Source organism: Miniopterus schreibersii (genome assembly GCF_964146895.1).
Source record: "Miniopterus schreibersii genome assembly, chromosome: 21".
NCBI lineage: Eukaryota > Metazoa > Chordata > Mammalia > Chiroptera > Miniopteridae > Miniopterus > Miniopterus schreibersii.
Genome location: NC_138123.1, coordinates 12,279,638 through 12,302,802, shown reverse-complemented (window position 1 = coordinate 12,302,802; position 23,165 = coordinate 12,279,638). Strand labels below are relative to the sequence as shown.

At 53.9% G+C, this 23,165-nt stretch overlaps 1 protein-coding gene across 2 annotated transcripts in view; it reads left to right on the top strand.

The window, feature by feature from the left end:
* The window catches only part of LOC308550285 (uncharacterized protein C1orf198 homolog), a 28,343-nt gene extending 5,684 nt beyond the window's left edge, over positions 1 to 22,659 (top strand). Inside the window, exons 2-4 of one of the 2 annotated variants that reach the window (XM_081123967.1) lie at positions 6,849 to 6,899; positions 18,099 to 18,614; positions 20,093 to 22,659. In XM_081123967.1, the coding sequence (XP_080980093.1) occupies positions 6,849 to 6,899; positions 18,099 to 18,614; positions 20,093 to 20,149 (624 nt within the window). In that variant the 3' untranslated portion in view covers positions 20,150 to 22,659. The remainder of the gene's footprint in view (positions 1 to 6,848; positions 6,900 to 18,098; positions 18,615 to 20,092) is intronic. The other variant, XM_081123968.1, reaches the window with a different exon arrangement.
* Positions 22,660 to 23,165: the final 506 nt, after the last annotated feature.

Genomic DNA, 23,165 nt, shown 5'->3' with positions numbered 1-23,165 from the left:
ATTGCCACGTTGGCCCCGCGTCTTTGCCTCTGCTGTGGTCTCTGCAGGCCCGGGCTCAGAGTTGTATTCCTGGTGGAAGCTGCCCGGTGGTTCAGTCATAACCGCCTTGCTGTTGTCGGAAGTGCAGCCTGTAGTCTACTTACGGATACACTCTTATCAGCAGAATTAAATATATTGCAAGTCAAAGGGAAAACCATCGATTCCATAAATATGTGAGCAGCTATTAGCCCCTTCTTTAAGAAGAAGCAGTTGGTAAAAGACAGCATATTTTAGTGATTCTTCTTCCTCTCTCACCCCTGCCCTTTTTTTGTAGGCAATTTTTGAGAGCAATATTTTAGGTTCACGGCAAAACTGAGCAGAAAGCAGAGAGTTCCCACACGTCTGTGCCCAGCCTCCCCCACGACCCAGCGTACCAGAGGGGTACAGTCAGTGAACCTGCACGGAGACATCGTCACCCAAGCCCATAGTTTACATTAGGTTCACTCTTTAGGGAAAAAAAAAAGTTTTTATTGATTCCCTGGAGAGAGGAATAGAGAGGGAGACGGAGAGATAGAGAGGGAGAGGGAGAGAGAGAGAGAGAAACATCGAGTGGCTGCCTCCAGCTCACCCCTTACTGGGGAATGAGCCCAAATCCTAGGTATGTGCCCTGACCAGGAATTGAACCGTGACCTCTCGGGGCACCAAACGATGCTCAACCAGCTAAGCCACACCGGCCACAAATGTATCCAGCATCATAGCATCATACAGAGTATTTCACGGCCCTGAACACCCTCTGTGCTCTGCCTGTTCATCCCTTTCCCCCTCAACCCCTGTGAACCGCTGATGTTTTTACTGTCCCCATAGTCTTGCTTTTTTCAGAATGTGATAGTTGAAATCGCACATCAGGTAGCCTTTCAGGTGGGTTTCTTTCACTTAGCAATGTGCATTTAAGTTTCCTCCATCTCTTTTCATGGCTCGATAGCTCATTTCTTTTTAGTGATGGATAATATTCCATTGTCTTATGTTCCACAGTTTATTCATTTGTTTAATACCAAAGGAAATCCGTTGTTCCCTAGTTTTGGCAAATGTGAATAAAGCTGCTGTGAACATCAGCGTGCAGGTTTTTTGCAGACATGAGTTTTTAACTCATTTGACTGAATACCAAGGAGCAGGGTTGCCTCCACTATGTTTAATACGCTTTGAGGCGCAGACCGACACTAAACAGCTCCCCGGGAAGAGCATGCTCCATGCTGGATGTGCCAGGAGGCCCAGGCCACCTGACATCACTCAAAGATGACACAGTCAGCAACACAGAGCAGGGTCTCTCCCATTCCTGCAGGCTGTGCCTTATTTCTGATTTCTCCAGCTTACAGTATCTTACAGTTGAAAGTCTTAGCTTTCAGCCAAGATGCGACCACCTGTCAATCAGAACAGGGATACAGGGACAATTTATTGTTCTGGGGAGCACCTGGCAGTGCTCTAGGATCCCGACGCAGTTTCTGAGTCACTCGAGGAAGATCAGATGTGTTTCCTGGTTGGGATTCTGACTTTCGGAAGCCCAGTGCTCCTGGTAGGAGGTGAGATTTAGCAGACGGAGCAGCATGTTCTGAGTCTAGCGGACAGGAGCGCTGACTGTTCACGGTGACATACTTACTGAAGTTCAGCAGCCGTGTGATTAGAAGTGTAGTTGTACTTTTTCTTTAATCTTTGAATGCCGGGAAGAATAAAAGGAGCCTTTAGCCATGGTTCTCATTATGCCAGAGCCTTGCCGCGTGCTGGGAGACTGTTCATGTGTGATGGTTATACTAATGCGAACTGCCACATGGCCCCGATTTCCCCTGATCCCAAGCAGAATGTGAGAGCTGCCCAGAAAACATGAGCCCCTCGTGAGAGCAGCCTGGCCCGGGGCTGGTTTAGGACAGGTCCCTATTTGGGGATGCTGAAGGCCACCTGGGAGGATTGATTGAGGGCAGGTCTGCATGGGGCGTGTCCCTTGCGCCCTGGAGGTCAGCGAGCCTGCGTGGCCAAGTGGCCAGGTGTTCCCCGGGTGAAGAAGGGGTTGGTGTCTGTGAAGTCCTGACCTGGGTAAGCTGCCCAGGGGGGCGGCTGTGTGGGGATTACCCAGGGAGGTGTTGGTTTTGTGAAACTAAGTCAGGTGCGACCCACAGCTTCTGTCTGTTGACGCAACACCCTCTGATTCTAATTGGCAGCTAGGTCTGGGAACTGCTAGGCAAGGGGACCCCTTCGGAGAGTCTTGAGCCTGTGTCTGTGGATAGTTCCTGTGTGAACCCAAGTCCAGTAAGGACCCAGCAGGGGGCCATTCCACTGGATACCTGCGACAGGTGTGCCCTGGAGAGGGCATCTGCAGGAAGGCGCAGTTGTTGAGGCTGAGGTTACAGAAGGGCCCCCAGCCTGCCCTTCAGAGAGGCCCGGAGTGTAGACAAGACTTTTGTGGGGCCTGGGGCTGTAGAAGTAATTCTTTAAATGTTCCAGAAGAGGGGCCACTTCCTGTTTGCTGGCTGCTAGTGGCCTGGCCTGTGTAGTGGGAGCCAGAGGCGACCAGAAAGCCCATGCCCCCCACTTCCTTCCTTGGACCCACCTGGAGGACCTGAGAGACACCCACTGCAGGCAGAGCCGTCCACGGTGCTATCTCTGTTCCACACGCGGCAACGTAATTCACTGGCCCCCAAACTGGAAAGTTGCAAAAGAAGAAATGGGAGGGAAGGTGAATATTGGTAGTTTCTCCGCGTTTGCAATGAACTTTCAGACCAGACTTTCTCCATTTCGAGGACTTCTGGAATAGTCATGTCTTTCACAGAGAAATTATGGCCAATCATAGGGGAGTTACTTGTAACCAAATAATTTCAAAAGCAAATTACCAAAATCCTTTAAAGATTGAATTGCAGAAATTGCATTTAATGTAGAATGTGATGAATTGGCTGCAGCCAAGGTATGTTCGGAGGAGTCGAGGGAGCAGCTGGATCCAGGCCTCCAGGTGACGCACTGACCAGAGCCGTGGGAGGTGCGGCGACACCGCTGTGTGGTGTCCCAGGCTCGCTCCCCCAGCCAGTGGTGCCTTTGTTACAGTGGATGAGCCTCCACTGACAGCGTTATTGCCCAGAGTCCATGGCTTCTGTTGGGTTTCCTCTCGGTGAACATCCTGTGGGCTTCGAGGGAAGTACCCAGGATTACAGTATGGGACAGAGTATTTCATTGCCCTAAAAATCCCCTGTGCTCTGCCCACTCCTCCCTCCCTCCCTTAACCCCTGGCAATCACTGATCTTTTTACTGTCTCCATAATTTTGCCTTTTCCAGAATGTGATAGAGTTGGACTCATAGAGTTAATGTAGCCTTTTCAGATATTTTTGTGTTAAAATATGCATAATATACCGTTCTAACCATTTTTATGTGTACATTTAGTACATTGCCAACAATGTCACAGTCATTGACCAGTTGGTTCGAGCCTGCTTCAGCCCACCCCAGTTGCAGCCTGGAAAAGTTACAGTGTCTGGGCCACAGAGGTCTTAAAGCTCCCTGGGATCTGTTGCCAGGTAGTAAAGGAGTCAATGCTGGAGCTTTCCTGCGAAATACATGTTCTAGGACTATGGGCAGGAATATATATTCTTATTTTTTGAAAAAATGCTATTTCTAGTTCTGGCTCGTGTTGCTCAGTGGGTAGAGCACTGGCCTATACACCGAAGGGTTGCAGATTCGATTTCCCGCCCTGTTCAGGGCATGTGTGGGAGGCAACCAGTTGATGTCTCTCTCCCCTACTCCCTCCCTCCATTCCACTCTCTCTAAAAAAATCAAAGGAAAAAATACCCTTGGGTAGAGATTAACAAACAAAAAAAAACACTGTTTCTGTTAGGAGATGACATTTGGGTGAACATGTCCCAGGTGAGCAAGAGCCCAGGCCTCTGGACGGTCAGGAAAGATACTTGGTGTGTGTCCATCCTGAGTCCCTGGAGTCGTGTGGGGGCCCCCCCAGCCTGCCACGTGTACGCTGGCCTCTGATAACTGCCCAGAGCTTGTGTCCATATGACTCTCTGTGGCTTTCCTGTTTTTTGTGTTGTTTTTTTTAAATCCTTACCCAGGCATGTTTAGAGGTAGGACAGAGAAACAAACATCAATGTGAGAGCGAAACATTGATCGGTGGCTTCCCGTACGTGCCCTAACTGGGGGTCAAACCCAAAACCTAGGACGTGCCCTGACCAGGAATCAAATCCGCACCTTTTTGGCTCTAACCCAGCTGAGCCACCCGGCCAGGGCCCCTCTGCTTTTTGCCCTGAGCCGTGCTCCAGAGATGAAATTGTTTCCAGAGAGGTTTAGTGTTGTCTCTGGTCTGGGCGTCGCTCACGGGGCGGAATTTAACGCTGAGGATAACTCGTGGCCCAAGTGAAGCTGCCCGGCTGCTCTGCGGTCTCGGAAGCAGATGTGTTTTCGTGCTCAGCTTCAGATGTCGGGCCCGGGGGCCGGTGGGGAGGCTTCCAAGGAACCCCGCGGAAAACATGTGATTGTCCACAGGCATGTGCCTGGCCGCGTTCTGGTTGCCTGCCGGTAATCATGGGATTAGGAGAAAGAGAGCGCTGTGTGTGAGCGTGTGAGTGTGAGAGTGTGTGTGTGTGTGTGTGTATGAGCGTGTTTGCAAGTGTGCATGTGTGTGCAAATGAGTGTGTGTGTATGAGCGTGTGTGCGTGGGAGGTGTGGGGGTGAGCGTGTGTGTGTGAGTGCGGGTGTGAGCATGTGTGCAAGTGTGTGAGCATCTGTGTGTGTGTGTGTGTGTGTGTGAGCATGTGTGCGCACACGCACATGTGTGCTGCCGCTTCTCAATCCTGATGCCACTTTGCCTGCAGCTGCCTGGGGAGCCTGTCCTTGCCGCCTCCGCTTTCTGAGGCTGGAGTGTGCGGCCAGTGGCTGACATCAGAGCTTCAATCACATTTTTGCTTGGCATGTTTATTTTTGTTAGGCGCTTTATTATTTTTTTATGCGCTCAGAATTGCAGAAATCTCAGGAATTTGCCCCTTGACTCAGTTTCTTGCTGGAGCAAACAAAAGACACTTAACTTGACACCAAATTGGGGCGAAATCAGTGACCCTCCCCCGTCTCTGACCCTCGGAACGCCAGCTCGTGGCTGCGACCACTGGAGATGCTGGCTCACCAGGCTCCAGGCCGAGTCTTTGGTGTGTAGGGTCTGGAACTCATTCACCTTCGAAGACCAAATACCTTTGCAGATTTCAAAGGGACTCAAGCTGCATAATTAATATTTAGAAGAGCAGCAATATCACATGAGAAGGGGAGTCCAGCTCCGGTGTGTCCTGCCCTCGGCTAGTGGCCCTGCTCCCTTCCCTGCCCCTGCACACATTTCCTCTGTCCACAGAGGTGGCCACTGGGCTGCCCCACCTTCGGACAGAAGGGACACATTTGTCTGTTGAATTCCCTGTACTTTCTGTACAGGCCCAAATCCAGCTGAAATGATATTTACATTCCATTGGCCGCCTTTGTTTTTCCCATCTGAAAACAAATTCCATCTTTTTTTATTACTTCTGAGATCATAGAATGTAGGGACCTTCAGGTCATTTAGCTCAACTGCACTCCTCTCCCCCCGACACCCCCCCAGGACCAGCATGCAGGAGCCCACAGCCTGTGCTGGGAGATTCCTGGTCACACAGGCTTCTTAACTCACATTCCTCCAGGCAGTCCATTTCCATTTTTGGAGGGACGGAGTTTGTAAATGAAAATAACTCGGGTTTAACTGAAATTCCAGTCGGGAGGGCAGCGGCCCACGCTCCCTCTCATCTTTTTTTTTAAGCCTTCATCTTTTTTTTTAAGCCTTGCCTGACAGCTGCGAGCGATAGCAGACATGCAAACGGGAGAGGCTCAGGCCGGGTGGGGACGGAGGCGGCCCCGAAGGCAGCAGGCACGTCTGCAGGATCGGTTTGCCTCCTAGAGTAGGGGACAGTCAGCGCCAGTGAACCCAGCTCTGGGGCAGGAGGAGAAGACATCATTTACCTGGGGTGCTTTGTGGAAGGACAGTCTCAACTCAAAACATCCCAGTTTCAATCTGTCACCCAATATGTCCCAATGTTTGGTTCAGAAAATATGATCCCCAATAGAAGCTGGGCACAGATGAGGCATTTGTTGGCACAGGAAGACAGCTGGTGGGTTGGAGGGGGTCACCAAGGAAAGACCGTTTCCCTGTCATTGTTTAGGCCAGTGAGCAGACGTAATGGATCCAAGGTCAAGTTCTCAGCGACTGTTCTGAGGGGCTCTTTGCTATCCTGTTCTGCTTTGTGAGGATGGGGAGTGATGTCAGAGTTCTCATTATACTTAGGCACTTGCATTAAATTGGCATTTTCATTGATTTTGCGGATCAATGCCTTTCAGAACTCTGGTAGGCAGATGGGGGAAGGACTGTGGCTCAGATGTGTCAGCGTTGACTGGCAGATCGTTGCTCGTCTTGTATTGTTACCCCATTTAATCCCAAAACAGCCTGCAAGGGAAGAATGACTCTCCTTTGACAGATGAGGAAACTGAGGTTTCCCATGGCCACTTGGCTCATCACTGTAGGGCTGAGCCCCCAGCCCCAAAGTCCCCTTCCCTTTCTACCGAACATCCCTATCATCAAGCCGTCATGGGGCCTCCCAGGCCCTCATCGATGTCTGGCCATGGAGGACTTGCAGCCCCAACCAGAGGTAGGGTGCAGCCAGACTGAAGTCAGCACATTCTAAGCAGAGCATCAAAACACCAGGCTTGTTTCCAGCCAGGAGTTGGGATTATTCCTAAATTTTGGTTCCCCCGTGGCCTTAGGAGATGTTTGCATGGGGTGTTTGGGTTTATATTTCAGATTTCTTCTTGAATTTTCATTTCAGGACATAACTTGGCAAGATGAGCACTCTGCCCCTTTCTCCTGGGAAACAAGGGTAAGTTGGATTAAATTTAGATTTGCTTGCCCTTTTAAAAAGAATTGCATCGTTACATATTTTTCTTCAGATGGACTCAGAAGGCAGCAGCCCCGCACTGGTGGAAACCGAGAGGAGGGGGAAGGGGCTGGTGATGGGTTAGCAGAGCTGTGTGGTTGCCTGGGCGAGGCCCTTCTGGGGCAGCAGGCTCAGCCTGTCTGGCGCAGCCCGTCTGGGGCCTGCCCCCGCCCACCAGCACTCAGTGCCCTGGTGGGGCTGCTCCATAAGGCAGAGCTTTAAAAAAATGTTTTTGGGTGGGAGTGGGTAACAGCTGCTTTTATGAAAATGAAATCAGAAGTGCAGCAGGGACGGGAAGTTGGGTAGGTAGGGACCAGAGAGACCGTGGCAGAGACAAGACTGTGTATCCAAGGCAATTGCGTGCAAGAGTCGGATCTCAGGTGCAAGAGTCCTGAGGCTGAGAGAGAAATGGGAGGCTTGCTTCGTACTGCCCGGAGCTGAAATCACCAGCGATACACACGTATGTGTATTAGCTAATACAGCCTGACTTGGATCACTGACTAACTCCCGTCTCCCAGGCAGCCATTATTTATTATTTATTATTATTATTGCCAGTATTGCATAAGAGTACTGTATCAAGCATAACTGATTTAATTCATTTCCGCATCCTCTCTAGTTGCCCCAGTAGAAGCGCATTAATAAGCAGCAAAACACCAGAAGGCAGGTGTTCTAGAACATTCCGAGCTGGGTGTCGGAGGGCTCTTTCCGTAACTGGGGTGATGCGGACGAATGCATGCCTGGAGTAGGGCTTAGACCTGAGGGCAGACCGGGTCTGTCAAGCACGTCACTTGAAGGGGATGCGTCGTGGTTTTTCTCTTGTTCCCGCAGTTGCTCATCCCAGTAGAAATGGGCATCCAGGGGGCCTTTGAGGAGGGTGGGGGTGGAGCAACAGGGGGTCTGCAGGAGGCCCTCACATGGGGCCTGTGCCTTAAAATGGAACATTGGACAAGGGTTCAGCTCGGTAAGGACAACTGGCATGTTGCACAAAGTTAGCATTTGTATTATGATGATATAAATATGGGGTGTCCCAAAAAATGTATACACGCTTTGAATGATTATAAAGTCAGTGTTTATGAACATGCAGTTCATTTTCCAACTTAACGTGAGTTATCAGCTGTTAAAGGTGCCTATGGGACACCCTGTATTATAAACCACAGTAAGTGGTTGCTGACCACCCCAACTAAGCAGCCTTAGGATGTGGAGCGTGTGAAAGTTGGGGCGATCCTCAGGTCAGAGTTGAGAGGTGGTGTGCGGCTCCGTGGCGTTGGTGCAGATGAGTGTGCGCTCGGTGAGCACAGCTTTCTCTGCCCAGCTGCCTCTGCTTGTGTGGACCACTGCGCTGGGTCCCCAGCATCTGCATCCTGCATGTGTTATCTTTTATTTCCACTGCAGGTTGAAAACCTGGGTCTCTGCAGAGGCAGGATGAGGGACAGTGGTGTGGCTGGAAGCTGGAGTCCCCCTAGGGGTCTGGACACTGGTTGAAGGAGCAGCTGAGGGTAGGGTGGGAGGGAGCAGCCTGGAGTGACCATACTCCCAGTTCCAACAGTAAATCCTTGCCTGGTGCCATGTAAAGGAAGCTGGAGCCGATCGCATTGGCATTAACCCAGGTCCTCAGTTTCCTTTTATGTGGGCTCCCCGAATGGGTGACCGAGAAGCACAAGTCCTGTAATGAGATCTAGGGGTGACAGGCACACTGGTGCTCAGCCATGGGCCATGGGAGTGGCAGCCTGGGGACAGCGGCCCAAGAGGCAGCACAGGCTTTCCTGTCTGATGACTCCACAGCGATGGAGACACAGAGAAGTCAAAATAATACTGAACATGTCCGAGGCCTAAGTCCATCGTGGGCCCTGTGAGAATATCTGCTCTTAAGACTTTACCTTGTTAAATGTTCCCGAATCAGCTGTTGGTGGAACAGCCCATTTCATCTGTTACTAACCTGTGCAGGTGACATCCCAGGACAAGGATCGGGTGGCGCCTGGGCAGCTGCTGACAGGGGCTCAGCTCCTGGGGCCAGCGCAGGGGACAGGTGCTTGAGAACAGGACGCTGATAGAGGCCAGTGTGGATCACACTCATGCTGGCCGTCACTGTCCACAGATACCAGCGGGTCCCTTGGGAACCTGGTGAATTGAGAAGGCTCGATAAAATCAAGTTAGTATGTCACCCGTTTTCACTTGGGTCCTTGTAGCAAAGAGCGCAGTCTCTGTGGGGCAGAGCTCTCTGTCCCAGTTCCTGTGCCCAGCGAGAGGCAGCTCGTTGCACAGCTGTGGGGCTCACTCGGTGTCCTCACCTTCTGGGTTGACCTCTCGAGGTCCGACTTGTATTGTTGACTGTTAGAACCTTACGGAGAGCATTCCAGAGAGAGGAGGAGCTTGTCCCCACCTCTGTCCTCATGAGTCCAGTTCTAGAGAGTCCACCACTCACCCCTCCCAGCCTTAGGCTTGGAGCACCCTGTCCCCTGCTCCCTGGACTTTGTCACTCTCTGCCTTAGACTTACAGACTGATCAGCAAACAGGAGGTGGCTTTGGCCAGGGCAGGGGGCCTGATCTTCAGGTGCAGGACGGAAGACTCAGAGCCTGTGGCTGGCTCTGCCTCAGTGGACGCCTTCCTCACCCCATCAGTTACCCGTTGTGGGTCAGCCGTCTGGGCCGGGTGCAGCGGGCTCCCCGGGCGTTCTGCCAGCCTTGCCTGGGTGGCTCATGTGTCATCCTGCGGCCCGAGGGGAGCTGGCTGCTCTGAGATAACCTCGCTTCCGTGGCCGGTTGGCGCTGGCCGTCAGCTGGGCCACGTGCGGTGGCGGAGGAGCTCCCCGGGCCGGTGGGAGCGGGAGCCTGCAGGCCCCTCGGTGCTCAGGTTGGAAACCACACGGTGTCACTTCCGCTTGTTCTGCTGGGCCAGTCGAGGGACAGCCCAGCTGGATTCAGGGTGCGGGGAAACAGATCGCAGCTCTTGCTGGAGAGTTGCTTAGAATTTGTGGCTGTTTTTAATCTAAGATCTGGTACGCTGGCAGCCGTGACACTGGCTTATTTCATTCCATTGTTTACCCCTCATCACTGATTTCTTTTTTAAAGTTCAGTTTTCAATTGTGAGAGACACGGGACATAAAATGTACCGTCTTAGCACTTTGAAGTGTACAGCTCAGCAGTGTTAAGTACATTCATTTGCAGTTGTCCAACGGCCACCACCATCCAGCCACAAAACTCTGTTCACCTTCCCAGACTGAAACTCTGTCCCATTAAACAGCAGCTCCCAGTCCCCTCTCCCACCCCTGGCGGCCACCATCCTACTTTCTGTCTCCGTGACATCTATTGATTTAAAAGTCCAGTGGACATTTATCATACATCTGCTCTGTATCAGCCATTATGTTTAAAACTCAGAGATGAATGAATACTTCTGAGCTCAAAAAACAGCCCAGTGAGAGGAGAGCTTCATCTGGTGGCAAAATGCACACAGGAGAGAAGCTTTAGCCTCGCAGTCGTCCCTTCGGCCGTTCCCCCCCAGTCACATACTTGTGGGCGTGTTGGGACGTGTAATCTCACACCTTCCCCAGCTCTTGCAGTTCAGCAGAGTGAGTGAGTGTGGGCTCAGTGCCCAGCTCTCCCCAGCAATGCGCTCAACCCCTGATGGTCAGATAACTGAGGCCAGGTGAGCCTGACCCAGGGTCACGGCTGGTGGGGGCAGAGCTGAGGACCCCAGGGGTTTGGGCTTCTTGCCCAGTAGCTGCACCTCCGTGGGGGCTCCTTCCTTTGGGCCAGCGCACTGTGGTTCCTCCCACAGAGGGTGAGCTGGTGCAGTGCTGGGGCTGGGGTTGCTGCCCATTACTGGGGACCACGGTCACTGCCCCAGTGCTGGGGACCCCGGGTCGCTGCCCAGAGAAGCACAGCTCTCACCAGGAGAGCCCTCAATGGCTGGGCAGGCACAGAGTGGTCTCAGGGTGGCGCCCGCCTCTTGGAACCCCTCTCGGGCCTGCAGCCCCCCTCCCTGCCCGGCCCCTCTTCCTCCCACCCAGGCTGACCCAGCCGGGTGTCTGCTGCTCTCACCTCCTCATCAGAGCCCGAGCCCCAGAGGGAGCGCTGCCTGGCCCAGCCAGGGCGGGGGTGGCCGTGGCCCGCATCTTTCCCACTCACCCATGTCAGCTTGGCAGGCGAGCTGGGGGAGGGTGCCCCTGGGACCCCACTGTGGATGCCTCTCTCATGCTCCCGATATTTCAAGAGGAAAAAGCCCAGCACTTGGAATGCTCCAGAGAGGGGGGGAGTGGGAGGATTCTTGGCATTCCCTGTGGCTCTGGGCTGGGAGTCTCAAGGAGACGCCTGCAGAGGCAGGTCGAGCCCTGGCACTGGGTGGCTGGGCTCTGGGGACCCGCCCCTGCTTCCCACCCCCAAGTTGTCTGGACTTTTCCTTTCTGTCTCCCCCAGTCCTTCACCCGACGGTCAGCTGCCTATTTGGAGACAGTGGGGAGGCTACGTGGGAATCAGTTCCTTAATTCCTGTGGTATCAGAAGGTCTCTGAGGGCCAGTGTAGACCTTCCCGGGTGGGCAGGCTTTCCAGCCACTTCCTCGGGAAGAGAGTGAGCACAGGGGCGCCAGGGATCTGCACACAGTCGACTTCTCACCCCTGAGATCCTTGTCACTGTCCCGCTGTGGGTCAGGACGCCAGGATTCAAGGAAGGCGGGGGCTGGGAGGCTAAATGGATGAAGAGAGACTGGCAGTCAGGTCTGGGTGTGGCTGCAGGCGTCTCCTGCCCACAGGGGGACAGGGCATTCCATCGAGGTGTCCCGTACGTCGAGGACCCCCTTGGTTCTAAACTCTGCTCGGCTGTCCCCCCTCACTGCCAGCCAGATGTCTCTGAGAAGCCCCATAACATGGAGCCGCACTGTCCCCCATCACAGCTCACCTCCTGCACTGCTTGGGGTCCCTGGACCCTCCTGAGCAAGACCCCCCATCTCCTCAACAGTCAGGGCCCCCCGCCCGTCTCTGACAGCCCCTGCCCTGAGCTGCCACCCCCAGGCTCTGCTCTCCTGCCTCAGCGGCCATGCCCTTTCTTACCTCGGTGCCTTAGTCGCCCCCAGCCGTCTGGGGTCCACACTGCCCTCCACACCCGGCCCAAATCCGGTGTCTATGACTCTGCCAATCATGGCAGCGGCTGAGTGGCCCCCTTGTGCCCATCTGTGCTGAGCGTCTTCCAGGCATTTTCTTGTTTAATCCTCACAGCAACCCATTTTACAGACAAGGAAACCGAGGCATAAAGTGGGGTGGAGCAGATGTCCGGGCCCCAGGCCATGAGCAGACACTTTGCTCATCCCTGTCGCCTTCAGGAAGTGCTGGGATGGATGGAAACAGGATGTTAGATGACAAGCCTGGAGGGCAGAGGCCATTCCTTGTCCTTTAACCTCATAGCCTGGGCCTGGGGCTCCTTCACACCACACCTGTTGGGTTTCCGGGGCCGGAGGGATGGGCCCTGGGGACCGGGCAGGGTTCATGCCCTGTCTGCCCAGCTCTCTAGGCCCCTGTGCTCCCAGGTCTGTGACGGATGCCCCGGATCAGCACCGGGGTCCATCGGGACGGCTGCCCCGCCCTTGCCCGAGGTCGGACACCCAGGCTCCAGGGGCCCAGTCGCTGTCTCTTCCCGGTCAGTTTGTCACTTTTACTAATTTTGTGATTCTGCTCTTGTTAGTATTTTCCCGTTTGCCCCCCTCCTTCTTCGGAGGGGGCGTGGGGAGAGTACATGAAATGGTTTGTGAGTTTATTAGGATCTGCTCCAGAAAACGGCCGTCTCCCGCGGCTGCCGTCTCGGCCTGCGGAGGCGGCCACCCGAGCGGCCACCCGAGCGCCGTTGGCTCGTGCCTTCCCCTTTGCCGAGACTTTACACATTCCTTTCCAGCGAGCGGGCCGTAAAAATAGATGCTGGGCTCCCTTGTGGTCTTTCTGTTTTTAGAACAGACGTGGCCAGCTGAGACCCAGTTCCCCACCCGGGGTCACCGACGCCCAGCCCTGGCTGGACCCACTCCTGGGGGGGGCGCACCCTCCCCGGGCTCTTCTGCGGGGCTTGGACACTGTGGGTGGGGCTGTCAGCGTCGCTGGAGGGAAGAAGGCTTGCTATTGACTCCTCGCCTCAGATCTAAGGCCACCTGAATCCCTCCCCGACGTCCCGCCCGTCCCCAGCACAGGAGGCTGCAGTCTCTGCCCATCAGTCCCCACGGGCAGTGTCCTGCTGGGGCCCCGCTCAGTGCGGCTCTGCGCTGTGGGCCAGGCCTGGGGTTCCCTCCTTTCCCAAAAGCTCTTTCTCCACACCTGGAAACTCGACTCCCCCAAAATAAGAAAATTGCACCTAGAACTTTGTCATCTCTCCTGCGCTCATCACAGGGTCCAGAAGTTGTCCCCCACCAGCCTGGCCCTTCCTTGAGGCAGGGCTGTCCCCCTCCTGCTCTCTGATCTCTCTCTGTGTCAGAACAAGGGCCCCGTCTGTCAGAACCTGCAGTACGGCGTGACCTTCCAGAGGCGTGGTAGAAGGTAGGAGGTCACAGGCCCTGGCAGTCCCAGACCCGCGGGAGACTCCAGGACGGGACAGTGGCTCGGCCACGACACCTGTGGGGAGCTTCACAGCTCAGACTCTGCAGCCCGACACTGGGCACCCAGAGTGGGGACTCCAGGGTAGCATTCAACCCAGCTTTGTTATTTGGGCACGGACACTGCCTGCCTGTCCAGCTGTGGGCAACAGTCACCACGTGCTGTGCCCTGGTGAGCAGAGGAAGGTGTGCGAGGAGCCCCCATAACTGACCTCAGACCGCGATGAGCCAGGAGATAAACTAGCTTGCGTTTACTGAGCACGTACTATGTGCCAGGCACTGCTTTAAAACCCAGCGGGGCATCCATCCACTCATTTGATCTTTACAGCAGTCCAACGAGGAAAGAAGGATTATTCCCGAAGGAAAAAGCCCAAGTTCAGGGTTGGGTATGGCAGTGGGATTGCCTGTTCACCGGGAAGGAGCAGGTCTGAGGGGAGGAAGGGGACAGGCGAGTGAGCAGCGCCTGGAAGCACCTTGGTTGGGTGTCTTGTGGGCCCAGGGCCCGGGGAAGAGCTGGGGAAGAGCAGGGAGGAAGCGCAGCTGGCAGAGGCCGCCCAGGACAAGCCCTGGTCAGGGAGAGAAGGGCGAGTGAGGAAAGCAGAGAGGAAACCCCCGGCGGAGTTGAGTCACGAAAGTGAGAAGCAGTCCCTCCCTCCCTCCCGGCCCCTCCCCGAAGGGTGTGCGTTTTAAATACTAATAACAAACCCTTTCTCTGGGGTGAGCAGTGGGGATGAGACCAGCACAGTTAATGAAGGACTGTGTTTGGTTTTTTTAAAATATATCTTTATTGATTTCAGAGAGGAAGGGAGAGGAGGAGAGAGAGATAGAAACATCAGTGATGAGAGAGTCATTGATCAGCTGCCTCCTGCACACCTCCTACTGGGGATCGAGCCCACAACCCGGGCCTGTGCCCTGACCGGGAATTGAACCCCGATCTCCTGGATCCTAGGTTGATGCTCAATGGCTGAGCCACGCCCGGCAGGGCAAGGACTGTTTTTTAAAGGAGATTGTCATCACATTTCATTTGCAAAATAAAAAAACAACATATGCCTGGGGGGAAAGTCTTAGGGTCAGATCTGCTGGGATGGTTTTCTTCTGTAAATTCTTGTTTTCCTCATTTCCACCCCAAAGCCCCCAATCTAGGTAGCCACTTCTGTCAGCATGGCCCCCTCTTCTAGCCAGGTGACACCCTGCCTTGAGGAGGTGGGCTGTGGTCTCCGGCTGCCCAAGGAGCCATGGGGACAGTCTCTGTCTTTCTGTGTGAGACTGTCACATCCAGCTAAGTGCTGCTTGAGCTCCCAAAGCAGCTTTGGAGCCACTGTGACCACCCTCTCCCCCCCAGCGTCCCTGGCTCGGCCCATTGCTCCCCTCCATGCTGCACATGTTAGCCTAGCTTTCCAGAGGCTTCTAAGCAGAGATCCCTGCTGGGAAATTGCTGATCCCAAAAAAGCCTGGGGCTTGATGAAATGCTCATGTTGAAGTGCCTTCCTCACACTACAATTTCCAGATCAAAGGCAGCTCTGTTCTCAGAGGCTTGCTCCCCACTTGGAGCTTTTTTTTCCAGCTTTTGTTTATTTAAAGAAACCATCATCTCTGTGCCCACAGCATCTATTTTGTTGTGGAATTTGGAAATATGCTGGGTGCAGATGGTTTGCCTCAGAAACAGACCTTTAAAAACCAAATAAGATCCTTGACGTACTTACATAGAAATCCTGCCACGTACAAGGCTCCCTGCCGTTCACAGGAACGTCATCCTGGTGACTCCTGGCTTTCTGTCTCTGCCGCGGTGCCCACACAGCTTCAGGCCTGGACTCGCCTGATCCAGGTTGAAACCTCAGCTGCATGGCTCCTAATGGACTTGGCCCCAAACCTCCATTTTCTCTTTTGTAGAAGGGAAATTTAAAAAACAAAAACCAACAACAGAAGTGCGCTCTGCATGGGAGGCTTTCGTTAATCTGCATTTGCTCTGAACCACTGCACCTGGCTGAGCCAAGGGGGCTCGTGCCTTGTTTTGGGTTTTATTTCTTACTACGTGGAGCTTTAAGGCAGCCTGTGCTTGGGATTTGAACTTGAGTTCTTGGTGGCCTCGTCGTCTCATTTTCTGGGCCTTGAGGGAAGACCTCTGCCGTCAGACTCCGGGCTGTTGGAAGTCTCCGACTGAGCGCGTGTGGCTGTCTGGGGTCAGGGCCTGCAGTTTCTATAGGAAAAGCAATGTTTTCTTCCTTTCCTTAAACATGTCCGTGCCACCTGGGAGAGGGCTGCGTGTAAAAATTAAAAGACCTGAGTCAACCAGTTATTAAGTGAAGGACTATGCATTGAAGTAATAAAGAACCATATTTCGTATGCAAGTGAACACGCATAGTCTTAAATCATCATTCTCGGTGAAGACAGGCAGTGACCGATGCTGCTGCTCATTTTACTTCTGCAAATCTGTTTGAAGAGATCAACTCCAAACGGGGCAGAGCTGTGTCCATGGAGACATTTGTGGCGACCTTAATTATAGCAACAGAAATTAGAAGCAAATTGTCCGGTAATAAGTCGCTAAGTAGATATTGGGACAGTTACTCAGTAAAACATCTCGCTCCCATTAAATTATGGTTATAAAGACCATGTGACACCATGGGTGATGTTTATGTTAAGTGAGAAAACAATACCCCCAAATTATATGCCTAACAGAACTGCAGCCTCATAAAATATGTATGTGGAAAAGATTACACAAAAATATAAAGCGAGCAGTGATTATGGGATGAGGTAAGGGGTTATCAGTGATTTTTTTAATCACTCAAGGATATGTTTTTATTGATTTGAGAGAGACAGAGAGAAATATTGATGTGAGAAGCATGGATTGGTTGCCTCTCATACGTGCCCTGATTGGGGATCGAACCTGCAACCTAAGTCTGTGCCCTGACTGGGAATTGAACCCGAAACCTCTTGGTGTACGGGATGAAGCTCCAGCCAACCAAGTCATTCGGCCAGGCCATCAGTGATTTTTTTTCTTCTTTTTCCCAATTCCCAAACTTTCTATATTGTAGTTTAATTACTTTTATTTAAAAAGATACGGAAGAGGGGGAGCCGAAGTGGTGAGGAAGAGAGGAATTGTCAAGATTGATTTTAGGAGCCACCTAGATGGCAGATCGCTTGTTCTGAGGAGCGTGGGGATGACATCCTCCGGCGTGTTCCGATCTAACTTGGGCTTAGGTTTCCGCCTAACGATTTGTTGGTCAGAACAGCCCGGCACTATCTTTTTTGGAGATCGCTGTGGTTAGCAGCATCGGATTGCGGAAAGCATTTCTGGGGCCCTTGGATGTGGGGTGTGGGCTGTGCCGGGCCCTGCCTGCCCTCGGTTGGCCTGCAGTCCCTCGTGGGTAGCGGTGTCCTGGCGTACGGGACCAGGACCAGCGGAGCAGTGCCGAGTGGGACCGTCCTGGGGAGGAAACCCGTGGAGCGACATGCCGTCTTGGTGGCTCGGGCTGCTGTAACAGACACCGCAGACTGCGCGGCTCGGACGGCAGACGCTGACGTCTAGCAGTTCTGGAGGCTGGAGGGTGCCGGTGGGGTGGGGTCCTGGGGGAGCCCTCTTCTGGGTTTGCAGAGGGCCGTCTTCTTGCTGTGTCCCCCCAGGGTGGAGAGAAAGATCATCTCTCTCAAGTATTTTCTTACAAGGGTGCTAATCCCATCGTGGGGGCCCCACCCTCATGACATCGTCTAAACCTAAGGCCTCCCGAAGGCCCCACCTCCTAACACCATCGCTTTCGGGGGTGAGGGCTTCAGTGTGCGAATGTGAGGGACACGCTTCAGTCCATCGCAGGTGTGAAGGCGGAGTGTCAGGCAGGGGGGAGGCCGGGTCTCTGCAGCCACACCCGGGCCTGTCCTCAACTTCCTTGCAGAGCAGGGTCTGGCTCCGCTGGTTTCTTTCACTCTTGTTTGCTGTTGTAGATCAGGCGGGAAGAGCCAGGGTGAGGCCCAGGGTTTGACCCTGGTGCAGTGCTGTGTTATGTTGAGCTGTGCACCCCCCTCGTCACCTCCCCAGGGAGGGCGGTCACCCGCGCAGCAGCTGCTCCTCAGGAAGGCCCTGGGATCGTTCGTGAGCAGACTGTGCCCTGCCCTCCAAGCAGAGAGACTTACTGAGCAGTAGGATTCGGGGCCTCTGAGCTGTTGGCAGCGTGGACAGTGACAGGGCCTGGGCATCAGAGCTGGGGCTGTGTCTCAGGTGTGCGATGACCATCCTGAAAGTGACACTGGGGACAGACAGGAAGTTCCAGGGAGCGCCCTTCTAGTTGCTAGGCGGGATGCTGTCCGGTTCATGAATTGCTTAATAAAGCCAGTTACATCTTCAAATTAAAAAGTTCCAGGAGATGGACAACAAAGCAGCGTTATTACTGCCGGGGCGGGGGCTGTCGGAGCTGCAGGGGGGCTGTCGGAGCTGCAGGGGGGCTGTCGGAGCCGCAGGGGGTCTGTTGGAGCTGCAGGGGGGCTGTTGGAGCTGCAGGGGGGCTGTGGGAGCTGCAGGGGGGCTGTGGGAGCTGGTGCGCCTGCTCGGTCGGGTCTAAGGGCCGCTCTCTCCCCTTGTTCCCGCAGAGCCAGATGGAGTTTAGCGTCTCCTCTTTATGCATCCAGGAGCCAAGCAGCGGCCCCGCCGGTGAGCCCAGGCTGCCGTCCAAAGCCGCTCCGGGCTCGCAGGCCCTTCGGCCCCCCCAGGGCAGCAAGCCCCCCGGCCTGGATGCCCCGGGCCCCGCCCGGAGGGAAGAGGAAGCCACCTTCTGGAAGATCAACGCTGAGCGGTCACGCGGGGAGGGCCCGGAGGCCGAGTTCCAGTCGCTGACCCCCAGCCAGATCAAGTCCATGGAGAAAGGTGAAAAGGTCCTGCCGGCCTGTCACAGGCCGGACCCTGCCCCGAAGGACAAGGAGCCCAAGGCCGAGAGGCCCGGCCCCCTCCGCCAGGAGCCGCGTGCGGGGCCCCAGCCTGGCCAGGCGGGCACCGCGGGGGAGGCCCCCCTCTCCGAGCCCGCGGGCCAGCCGCCCCCGCCCAAGGCCGGCCCTGTGGATGGGGAGCTGGCCGAGGATGAGCTGTTCTCAGAGCCCGCACCTGCACAGGTGGGTAGCCTTGCCTCGGTGGGTGGCCTCTGCCTCCGGGAGGGACATGGGGGTCTCCACCTCTTGGCTGTTGCGAATCATGAGCATGAGTGTGCAAATGTCTGAGTTTCTGCTTTCAGCCCCTTGGGGTGTGTCCCCAGGAGAGGACTTGATGGAGCGCATGGTGGACCTGTGTTCAGCAGCCATCCTGCCGCGCCGTTTCACATGCCCACGAGCAAGAGCTCTAGTTTCTCCAGGTCCTCGCAACACGTGTCGTTTTTTCCCTGTCTTGATAACAACCATCCTAACGATGCCCGTCTCATTGTGGATTTGACTTGCACGTCTCTGAGGGCCAGTAATGCCGAGCATCTTCTTGGTGCTTCCTGGCCGTCTGTATATCTTCTTTGAGGAACTGTCCATTCAAGCCCCTTGCCCAGTTTTCATCGGTGCGTTTTTTGGTGCTGGACTCTGGTCCCGCTCTGGGTGTCTCCTGAATGGGGTTCCAGGTGCTTCCATGCCTCTCAGCAGATGGCCGGGTCAGTGTCGTCCTGAAGAAGGGGCCCTGTGACGGGCGCTCCATCTACCTCCCGTCAGCTGCACGCCCGCTGTCCAGCCCGCCCTCCTCCAGGTTTACCCACCTTCTTAAGCCAGGGCTTTGGGCCCTCCCTTTCCCGCCTCTGTCCCCGCCCATGTCTTCTCTTTGTGTCTCTAATCTGCCCTCAGCACCTTCTCGGACAGGCTCAGCTTGCCTCCTGCCTGGCCGGTGGCCTTTCTCTGATTCTCCTAAGGCAGCACTTGCCTAAAGCATGTGGGAGTCTCGCCTGTAGGACGCAGGAAGGTGTCCGGGGAGTGGAGTCGGCTGTGGAGGGTGGGCTGTCAGTGTCCTTGCCCGGGAGGGCTGCAGGCCACCAGAGAGCGTCACTTGTGCTGGACCAGAGAAGAGGGGCTGGTGGGAGCCTGTTGGGACGTGTCTGACACTCCAGCAGCCTGAGATGGCCTAAGCTCTCCGTGTCGTTTAACTGAAGAATGTCCCTGGGTCAGGGAAGATCCTCCAGAACCTTCCATGTAACCTGAAAGAAGCTTCACGTCCTTTCCCTGTACTTCTTATTCCCTCAACTTTGCAAGTTGTGTGTGTTTGTGTTACATTAGAAAGACTGTACTTGTAATATGTTGTTATAATTCCTTGATGACTACATTTAAACATGCCTGTCTTTCAGAAAGACAAAAGATACACTTTTCTGTATAGGTAGGTCGAGAGGCTACTCACAGGCATGTCTGGGGTCAGAGAGGGGAGCGTTGGATCTGACAGAGTGTAGCTTACATTGAATTTTATTTAATTTTCTTGTTCCAAGCACTGAGGCAAATTGAGGTCAGGGCGCCTCTGAGACGGAAGCAGGCTAGTTCATTTGGGTCATTTTAAATGAGATGCTGTTTTTAGATTATGCAGAACCAGGAAAAAAAACCCTCCTGCTTACGTTGTGTTTCTGTTTGTCCTGCAGATCAGCTCAAGCAATGTCATCTTGAAGACGGGGTTTGATTTTCTGGACAACTGGTAAAATGTGTTAGAGGAAAACCCCACAACAAACCAAGAACCCCCCAGTGTTTTCCAAAGTGGCGGCGGAGGAGGGAAAGGGCAACGTTTCCCTGGGTTGTTTCCAGCTTCTGTACACAATTTTTTAAAATCTTTCAGGAACTGGTAAATATCGCCTTGTCCAGATTTCTAGATTTTCCCCTTTTGGTAAGACCAGATACATATGCTATTTTCAATGATTTGATAGCAGGAGTTTTACATTCGGAATTTTTAAAAACTGTTAGGAATTCAGTAAACCTGGTAACTAAAACTGGTCCAGCTGCACCAATTTCCCTCCTCAGAGGTCTTCTCCACGTCACAAAAATCATAAAAGTCACTTCCAGCTCCTCCTCTGTCCCCTCCCGTTTTTCAATGCGTGGGGTTACCTTTGATAGGCGACGGTTGGTGATGTCCTCAGCAACGGTGACATCAGCATGCCGGTGGTGATCGTGGACAGAGTTGCTCCCCACGCGTCCCCCCCGCACTCCCAGCCGTCCAGGGCTTCCCTCGGTGAAGCCACACTTCTCGACTCGTGTGCCACCCTCCACCCTGGCGTCATTTCCAGGAAACAGACTTGACACACGGCGGAGGCGTCTTTCAGCTGCCCTGATATTATTCATCGTTGTTTAAGATTGCATGTTTAGAGGTTTTGTATTAACTTTTCATTATTTTGTATCTAGATTTAGCAGTTGCAGGGCTACCACTTTTCTTGGGTCTGTACCTTTTCCCTTTCGGACGTTCCTCGCTGCTTATGTGGCCTGTGGGTGTCCCCTGTCCCGGGCACCTGCAGGAGGAAGGGCTGATGGCAGGTGTCATCGGAGGACAGAAAGGGCTCCTTTATTCCAAGGACAGGTCAAGCTGTGTCCCCACCGACCCTCCCCCGACCCTGACCTCCAGCAGAGGGGGAAGAGTCCAGGTTCTGCACGGACCCAGCAGCGCCCCCTGGAGCCCTCTGCGGTCATAGCAACAGCATCTCCTGGAGTGGGGACCTCGCTGCCTGCTGCTGCTCCTTTGGGGTGGCCCCCCCGACGGGGTGGGAGGAATACGGGCCTCCCCCGGGAGCCTGTGCCCTGACCATGGCCCCTGAGCTGTGTGAACCTGCAGGACGTGCCCGACAAGCGTGATCCGTGGCACCTCTCACTGTGCTCCCCTCACCTGACGCCTTAATCCCAGCGAGTCCTGCCAGCACGCGCCTGGTCTCAATATCCAAGTGTGTGTTGTTAAAAATGCCTCTTTGTTTCATAGGACAAATCTGAAATGATTTCCAGAATATTTTATCTGGCTCCAAGGTGAAGCACGTGGCAGCATTTTTGTTTTTTCCAGGAAGGTTTCTGCCAAAGCTGTGGCTTAGCCAATGTTTGGTTTGGTTCCTGCCAATTGCTTAACGTCCCTAAACCTCCTTTGGCTCCTTGGACACTGGATTTAACCTTCCTCCTTTGCTGACCATCTTTATTGGGGCAAATACAGGTTCTTTCTGTACCATTGAAGTGTAGTTGAACTATACAAAGGAAAGGTTTTGAGCATGGTGGTGAGCGAAAGGATCCTAGAAATCCCGGGGTCAGCGCCTCCGCCAGCTGCAGAGCCTCCAGTCTGGCTGACCCTCTGCCTCGAGGGCAGTGAGCTGTCGTCGAACCCAGGCTTAAAGATGGTCCCTTAAAAACAGGGAGACGTGCAGACGGAGTTTGTAGCCCTCCGTGGTGGCAGCAGGGAAGAAGGATTTGTGTCCTGGGACGGTTAGCCCAAGGTGACCTGTCCGTTCTCCTGGGAGACGATTCTCATTTCTCCCCCACTTTCTCATAAAGCCCAGTAGCCCCTTCAGGTTCTCCTGGGGAATCCTGGAGGGAGACCTAAGTCGCGTTGCTTTGCTCCGCTTTTGGAAGTAAAGGAACGTGAGAGGGAGAAGCGAAGGCCTGGAGGACTCTGGCTCGGGGTCTGCACCCTGCCTGACCTGCGGGTCCTCGTAACCGTGGCAGCCAGTACAGGGGGGCTCCTCTCCTGTCCTGGGAATCCGTCTTCAGTGTATCCAAATTAGGGAAAATTGAACTCTCGCGTCTGCCATCTCTTTCCCCCCCGTGTATCAGGATGGGCTTCTGAAACCAGGAGTTTCTATTTGTTATTTTAAAAAAACACCCTTTTCAGCTGAAGCCTGTATGTTTCTGGATTCCCCCCACCCCTTGCACCCGGGATTCAGCTCAGGATTCAGTGTCTTGCTTTGGGTGACTGTCTTTTGCAAAATCTCTCCCAAGAAGTCCGGAAACCAGTCTGAGTTCTTTCACTGGGGGTCCGTCCCCCAGTCTCTGGGCCTGGGGGCGCCGCCCTCATTGGGAACTGCGGGGTTCACAGCCCCCGCCTGAGTGGAGGTCAGAGCGGCCTCCCTTTCTTTGCGCCTCTCTTTCTTTGATACACGTTTTCAGAAGTGAAAGTTCTTACTGACTACTTGTAACTTGGTTGTATTTTATATTAATAGCCTTTAATAAAGCCATTTAAAATATTCTAGACATGTCTGTTTGGTCCTCTGCTGGGGCCAGGAAGCCTGTTAGGACAATTCTGTTGAACACAGAGGAGAAATGAATTCTTACCAGTAAACCAGCGCGGACCCTCTTCAGAAAGCCCCCTCTGCACAATGTCGACCAGGTGCCCCCGAAGGTTGGTGGGCAGCAGTGTCGAGGTGCCCAGGCCCCCAGCAAAAGGGGTGGGCTGTGTCCTGGAGGGCCCCAGTACAGCTCTTGGGTGACAAGTGTATCACACTGAGTGACTGACTAGGAGGAGCAGATCCTGTCTCCCTGAAAGCTTTCCCACCGAATCCTCTTGAGCTAATGTCCTTGAAAGAAATACAAAATTAAGCCTGGAGGAGAGAAACAAGTGACAAGCCTAATGATTTCCAGGCTTTCTGAGTTGGGCGTTTTCTAGACTGTGTTGCAGGAAGTCTTGCTGAGCTGAGAATAATGAGTTTGGGGAGGAAAAGGTAGCTGGAATTTGTAGGAGGGAACTATGCAGACATA